The sequence below is a fragment of the Spea bombifrons genome, chromosome 6 (genome assembly GCF_027358695.1).
Source record: "Spea bombifrons isolate aSpeBom1 chromosome 6, aSpeBom1.2.pri, whole genome shotgun sequence".
Classification (NCBI taxonomy): domain Eukaryota; kingdom Metazoa; phylum Chordata; class Amphibia; order Anura; family Pelobatidae; genus Spea; species Spea bombifrons.
In genome coordinates this window covers 22,823,135-22,830,790 of record NC_071092.1, presented here as the reverse complement: position 1 = coordinate 22,830,790, position 7,656 = coordinate 22,823,135, and the positions used below count along the sequence as shown (strand labels likewise).

At 37.6% G+C, this 7,656-nt stretch overlaps 1 protein-coding gene across 1 annotated transcript; it reads left to right on the top strand.

Annotated features, from left to right (window-relative positions):
- Positions 1 to 321: 321 nt before the first annotated feature.
- On the top strand, positions 322 to 7,060 carry DNAL4 (dynein axonemal light chain 4). Its single transcript, XM_053469977.1, has 4 exons — positions 322 to 466; positions 3,107 to 3,305; positions 5,287 to 5,370; positions 5,830 to 7,060. Exons 2-4 carry the CDS (start codon positions 3,228 to 3,230, stop codon positions 5,992 to 5,994), a joined length of 327 nt encoding a protein of 108 aa, XP_053325952.1. The 5' UTR covers positions 322 to 466; positions 3,107 to 3,227; the 3' UTR covers positions 5,995 to 7,060.
- The last annotated feature ends 596 nt before the right edge of the window (positions 7,061 to 7,656 follow it).

Sequence of the window (7,656 nt, the reverse complement as noted above, 5' to 3'; positions counted from 1 at the left end):
TAAAGTATACCTATATTTAAGACTCATCTATTAGCTGTGGCACATTATAAAAGTCAGAGTATTTTAAAACAAAATCACTCCAACTTCAACAGATCTCCATGGTTATGTCAAGTGTGAAGTGATCCATTTGTTAATTTGCGTCATTTCTGCGCATGTAACTGTATGTAATAAGACAAAGCTAATACATTATGCGCGCATTGAAAGCCATATCGGGCAGTAAAGTAGTCAGCTACCGCTGCCTCGTGTCCTAGGTAACAAATCCGAAGGCCCCCCGTTATCGTCATGTGCATGTGTAAGTCCAACCAATTCTCGTCGGTGTTTGAAGCAAGTGGGAGGGGTGTAAAACTCGGTGGCTGCGCTTCCGGGTTTTGTATCGGTTGCCAGGGAAGGACTGGGCCGCTCCATAGCAACGGAGAGCAAAGGGACGCCTTGCGGGAGAGAGGCATGAGCACGACCAAGAGCTCCGGTAACTTTGCCTGGTTAGTTCTGGATATAAGGAGGAATAGGCGGCAGCGAAGGGCGAATACGAGTAGGAGTGGGCAGACAAAAGCACACAGATTGAAGGAAGATAGAAGAAAGTAAGGGATAATGTGATAGGACGAGGGGAGAGTGGGAGGAAGCGTAGAAAGTAATAGGAATGAGAATTTTAGATTGAGCCTAGTAGAAATGAATGAAATATGACGAATTTGGTCATACGATATAGAGGGAATTTCAATACATAATAAACTAGTTCCTAAAGAATGGTTGAACCTTATCACATAGATTCGGTTTAAAATAGGATGCGCATAAAATGCGTTAGACTTTCTATATGTAGACATTCAACCTTCTCAAAACTGCATCTGAATTACAGTTACTCGCAGGTCCGGCTTTCTTTCTACCGAGGGGGGGGGGGTTGTCCAGCAAAAAAACTTTCTGGATTTTCAGTTGTGAGTATTAGTATGTTCTGTAAAGGATCTGTTTTTTATGCCTATTTTATTTTTATGACCAAGGAAACTAAGTTTTGGGAGAGTTTCAGAGATTTCCATAATTCTGACCTGAAAAACAGAGCATTTGATGTAGCACCAGAGGACATTCATTTACCCCCAGAGATCAATAAAGGAATTCAGTGTAATATGTGGTTGGTGAGGTTGCCAGGTGTCTGGTTTCAACTGAACAGTCAAGTATTCAAGAAAAAGAAATGATGCCTATTTGTTGTTTTGTTCTGGACCGTCCAGTATTTTAGATTTTTGTCCAGGATAAAATGTGATGGTATGTGAATTACCTCTAATTGCCCCAAATCTTTGATGTTATGTGGATAACAAACTGGCAAACACAGTAGTCAGGGGTTTATATGTCCCTTTAACTGCACAGTTACAAACATCTGAATATATAATATTTAAATAAAAAAACATAGTTTATTGAACAGTAGAACATACAGTGCTGGTATTTTTAATGGTTTGCATGCTTTTTATTTAAAAGAAATGCATTTTATTGGTATTGTACAACGTTATAAAGCCAATTAGAGGTAAAAGTAGCTAGGTTGTAAAGGGAAGCTTGAAAGAGAGGAAAAACAGGAACAACACATTCCTACCACAGTGGGGTCTATTCACTAATGGCAGAGCTGCGGTTTTGTCTCACTGGCTTTCAATTCTGATGATCTGGACACTGAGCTTCAGCATAAAGGTGGTGGATGACTCTTTATAAAGCGTCGTTAAATCAGTGAGATTTCTTATTCCCATCACTCATCAAACTATAAATTACATGACCAGCTAAGCCTTTTCTCCTGGAGAAACTTGCCATTGTTAGGTTAAAATCACAAACTCTCACCCTAGTAAATAAACCCAAATCCTTGCATTGTTTGGTGAACCTAAAAGGTATGAAAAGGCAAGCCGCGTAAAACCCCAGTGTGGAGCATTAATGGACTATGTAGCCAGGCTATCATATTACCATAGATTTGTTTGCCGTGAAGTATTAGACTCAGGGTTACCATACAACAGTGATACAATGAAGCGCAACATAACCATAGATGCACCTTCAGCCCAAGCAATAAATTGAGAGAGGTCCTCCTTCTAGAGCGTTCTGGGGCAAAAGTGAGAATCTATATATTGATTGGTTTCCAATTTTAATAGCTGTTGGGCTAGCACAGTACATCAATCTTAGTTGCTTTATATGTGCTGTCCTGTTTAATGATGGCACCAAATAATTATTGCTTTTTGTTTGAGGTAGCTAAGAGTAAAACCACTAATACTTGTATACTTTAGATTAGTATGTAGCATACCAAAGCTGTCTACAACTATAGGTTCAGCCAACCTGATGCATTTAATCTAAAATCGTTAACAGCGCATTCTTAAAGCAAATCTGCCACTTTCCTACATAACTGTGTTTACAGAATAAAATAAACAATATATATTTGATGAAAACACGTGTTCACATGGAGAAAGGCAATACAACTTCAGTTTCTCGAGGTCTGCATGATTATTCTTCCCATTACCTTATCTCAATGTAGTAGAATATGATGTCACTATAAACATTAATAAATAATAATCTCTCCCACTGTTTTTCTCCCCTGCATGTGACATATTTCTCAGTGAGAGATACTTCTCTCACAGTCTTCAGTGTTTTTTCAGGCATAAAAATGATTGCATAAGTGAGGGAAGGTATATGTTACAAAATGAATCACAGCTCTTTCTAATTAGTTACGTTTTATACTGGTATAGCATAAGTATTTTTTTTTTTTATGTTTTCAAACCCTTTTTCTGTAAGCCCTTCAGGGCTTTCTTTGTCTTCTTTTTCATGATCTGTACCTTTGAGGACATTGCTATCTCATGGTTACCCTAGTGATGGAAAGCAGAAAGCTATGTTCTCTAATGCTTAGATGGCCATTGTTTAGAAATAAAAAAAAAACTGCTTGGAGGTGGCACTAAAGTTCATATGTAATTATCAGAAAATTATATGTTTATATTTTTTAAATGCAAAACTTTCTGTATTGTTTCATAAAAAGCTGAACGCACCTACATTGGTTTAAAAGCCAACGGTAGATATTGCTGTGGGCGAGGGAATAATTGCAAGGTAAAAGGACAATAGTTCCAATACTCTTTGTAATTCTGAACATTCTGTGTCTCTTTAGAAATTTGAGCAAGTCTGACGGGACCACGTGTTCTACAGGCATCTACCCATTTAATAAATCACAATACTTTCTACAACATAAAATATATTGGTACATAAGAACTACTAAGGTTTGAAGATAAATGATCATGGCAGATCCTGGAGAGGGGAAGAAAGAAGAGGCTGACTACAAGAGAATGCACAGCTTCCCTTTAATACGGGTAATTCTAACTAATTTTTCTCTCTCTTAACCAAAAGTAGTTTACATGACTTCACAGCATATGCCGTATATGTTTCCAGGTTTTATTTTAGTTTAAACTGCAGGAGGGTTTTAAAGCTCATAACCTGTGATTTTAGACATCTTTATACGTTAACTCTTTGACGTCTAGTAAAGACCTTTTATAACACCAAAGAACGTTTAACCTGTGATGATGGGATGGAATGCCTATACCTTTCCAGTTGTTGCATGTGTACAACTTCCAGTTCCTGTCAGCTGGAATGACGTTTTTTGATCATGTAGTAAAAAAAAGTTCATCTTGGCATTTAAAGATGCAAAACAGTATATGTACTCTCTAATATGAGGGGTTGGAAGAGCTTCACTTTAAGCCCAACTGCATTTTGTTCACTCCTCTTTCCTAAGTACACTTCACCTCCCACCCTAATTGTTTTGTTTTATAGCACCAACAGATTCTATAATGTTTTATAATAAGGTTGTACCGATGTAAACAGAGACAAAGGGTATGGAGTGTTGTGTGCTGATGGCATCAACTTTACTCAGCCAGAGACAAATAAGTTGTAGTAGATTTGTTTTTAAGTTTATGATAATTGCTGTAATAATTTAGACAGTTATAAGTTCTGTTGTACACAAAGGGACTTATTCACCAAAGATGAAGTTGTCGGGAGAATTTTCAGCTCGTCTGCATTACTATTAATTGGAAAGGTCAAAGCCCAGTAAGCTGCTGTTGCAAGACTTCTCTTCACCAATTAATATTGACTCTATTCAGGGGCAGCCCTGAATTTAGTGAGTATAAACTCTCCTGCTTTGGTGAATAAACCACAGTGTTATTCCATAGGTTATATGGATTTACAACCAGTGTTCCCTCTAAGGTGTGCATGTGTGCAACCAGCGCACAAGGAGAATTTATGTGCGCACAGAAGGTTACTAACCTTTCCTGGGAGGCTGCCTCCCCTGGGGTGGGTCTTGGAGCCAGCCATCGAATTATAAGTGTAGCTGCGACAGCTAGTGCACAAAATAAGTTTTTGCCAATTAAAGCACAGATCTCGTGTCACTGTGCGTCTGCCAGTCAGTGCTGCACAAGATATGATGTCATATACCAGGCATGGCGCTGACTGGCAGACATGGAAAGGAAGAGTCAGAGGAAACCACAGGACACCACAGACTCAGAGGTTGGGAAGGGGAGAGATATGTTTGTAAGAATATGAAAGGGGTGTGCTAAGGGAAGGGTATGAAGATGATGGGTAAATAATGCTAGTGGGTATGAAGATAATGATAAGTTATGAGGGGATGGCATTTTGGTGGTTGAGGGATAATGATTGTGGTGGGGGCTGAATGAATTATGATGTAGGGGTGTGATGATGGTCAGGGGCAGCTTCACACTTATACATACATACACACACACACACACCTTTGCTCACACTAAGACCATACACTTACCCATACATATGTACATACACATAGCCACTGTAACACCATATATTTACATACATACTCAACAAACGCACCAACTCTAACGCCTTACACATAAATATATACATGTGGTTGGGGAACCCTTCCTTGATGTTTTATGTAATGGAACAACAAACTATAAAAAGTAGTTCTAACTTCAGTATAGAATATAATCTGGTAATATTATTTATTTTTTCTGTAGCGCCATCATATTCTGTAGCACTGTACAATGGGTAGGCTTGACATAACAAGTAGTAAATAACATAACATTTTGACTTATGGAAAGAAGAGGTGAGGAGGGCCCTGCTCAAACAAGATTAGAATTTAGAGATCTACTGGAAACAATCTCAGATTTACAAATGCACAAGCATTTAGTGCCCACATACTTTTGTAACAGGAAAAAAATGTGCACAGCACAAGTTTTCTGCTCACACCAACTACTGAAAATAAAAGGGAACATTGTTTACAAGCCCAAGAGTTTGTTACTAATATTATAAAATGTGTTCCATTTGCAGCACACAGACATGCCAGAAGAAATGCGTGTAGAAACTATGGAGCTCTGTGTTACAGCTTGTGAAAAATTTGCCAGTAATAATGAGGTATCTCTACCATTTTTAATTTGCATCATAAAACAAGCACCTACCTCTTGCACCAAGTAGATAGCAATATCTTGATTTTGTGACACTGATAGTAACCTTCACATAAGCAAACAAAAATGTAACTACTTTAGGGATTTACATTAAGAACACAGACAAAGGCCTGTATTAACCCCTTAATGACAAAGCCCGTACATGTACGGCTCAAAATGCATTGTTTTCAATGGGTTTAGGGACCGCCCATTGTCCTTAAGGGGTTAAAAAGCAACTCTTTAGTACCGCTCCCTTAAAACAATGTGAATCAGACATAGCTCAGCTTCTTCTTGGTGAAAAGTATCAGATTGTTAGAGATAATGAAATGGCAGGTTTTACACCATGAAGACTCTTTTTGTCATTCTTTACATCTACTAGATGCATTCTGGAACATCTTTTAACCAATGTAATGATTTTCTACTTTTTTAGAGTGCAGCAAAAATGATCAAAGAGACAATGGACAAGAAGTTTGGCTCATCATGGCATGTTGTCATTGGAGAAGGCTTTGGATTTGAGATCACTCATGAAGTCAAGAACCTGCTGTACATGTTCTTTGGGGGCAGCCTGGCAATTTGTGTCTGGAAGTGCTCTTGAGGAATGCTTGTATATTATGACCTGTACACCCCTTATTCTCACCTACTCAGGATGTACTGCTGCAAGACCTTGCTCAGGAAAGAGTCTTTTGGATGGGCTCTGTATTTATCTTTCGGTGTGTTTAGAAGTGGCTATGAAATTAACTTGCAGCAAGAGGGCTGTGCAGTGCATTGAAGAGCATTGAACTGCAAGCACCTCTGACGCTGAAGGGTTTTATTTTGGGGATTAAATTGGTCTTTTAATATGGCAATACATTTCTAACCAATGGTTCCAGTCTTGAACAATCAGCTACACTGAATGTGGTGTAGGAACAGCCATTAATTCCCTTTTCATATCCCTTGCCCTCAGTAGCTTTTGTATCCAATAGTACACACAGGGTTTTATCTTCCTCCACAACCCCTACCATAACCCTCATTTCACTCTGTATTTTATAACTTTTGTTTTGAAAACCTATTTCCTTGACGCTCTGCCATCTTGTTATTTTATACATCACACATTTTCTTGTGTGATTCATTTTCCCTGCAACCTGTGACAAACTTGAAACGGGAGTATTTCCTTTTCTACAATTCATTGTTTCTTCAAATCTCATGTTTATTTGTTTAATCCTTCCTACCTATATATGTGTCTCTTGATGACTGTGCTAGAACCCTTTATTTAGCCTTTAAACGCATGCATGGATTTCTCCTTTTAAATATATATTTACACTTATATTTGCTCTGTTTTGTGTATTTCTCCTTTGCATGTGCACTCTTTTGTACATCTTTGTCTTTCAGTCTTCTCTTTTTTGCCATTTACATATTGTCCTGTTTTATTTCACATAGATGTACATTAAAAACCACCCACAAGCCATAAATAATAGATCAGGAGTATTAGGACACCACAGAGAAGCTTGCAAGACACCAGCCTTTTCTCTTGTACAGTGGCAGAGACAGAAAGCCATGTTTCTGGGAAGGATTTTATACTCTGCTAGAACACTGAAGATGCTGTTTTTTATTTTCACTCTGGTGATACAATGGTTTCTGTAATTGTCATTAATAAATTTCCTTGGATTTTTCAAAAAACTAAAGACACTGTATTATTGTATATACAGATGTAAAGGGTTTAGTATAATTATATGTATGATTTTTCAAAACATGTATTCTTGTCTACCAAAGATCTGGATTGGGAAGAGGAGTTTGAATTTTGTTTTTTTGCTATAGAATATTCTCACACACCTTTTTTTGTGGGTCTTTTAGCAACATAACGCAAGAAATCTATGCTTTTATAAGTCCTCGCACAAAAAGAATGATATGCTGTACACTGAGTGTTCCTCTTCTAACTTTATCCCCTACATCTGTTGTAGTGCTGAATTTGCATTATTATTCTCAATACTACTTTTGTTAAGTGGTATTTTCCACTCACTATGCCCTTACTGAACTTCAAGGTCTGTATATAATAATTGTCATATTTTATAGAGACAACATTAGATTTATAGATTCCTTGCATGTAAATGGTTCCTTTTTGTCCAAACATGCATCAAATAGTTTGGAAGTTGTAAATATTTGCGCTGCAAAGTCCCAATGATCAAAAAAGTCCAATCTGCTCAGTGTGTTTTTCTAAGTTGGATCCAATAAGACATTGTTCATGGAAGGTTATTTTATCTTCCTTTCAAAAAACATTTAT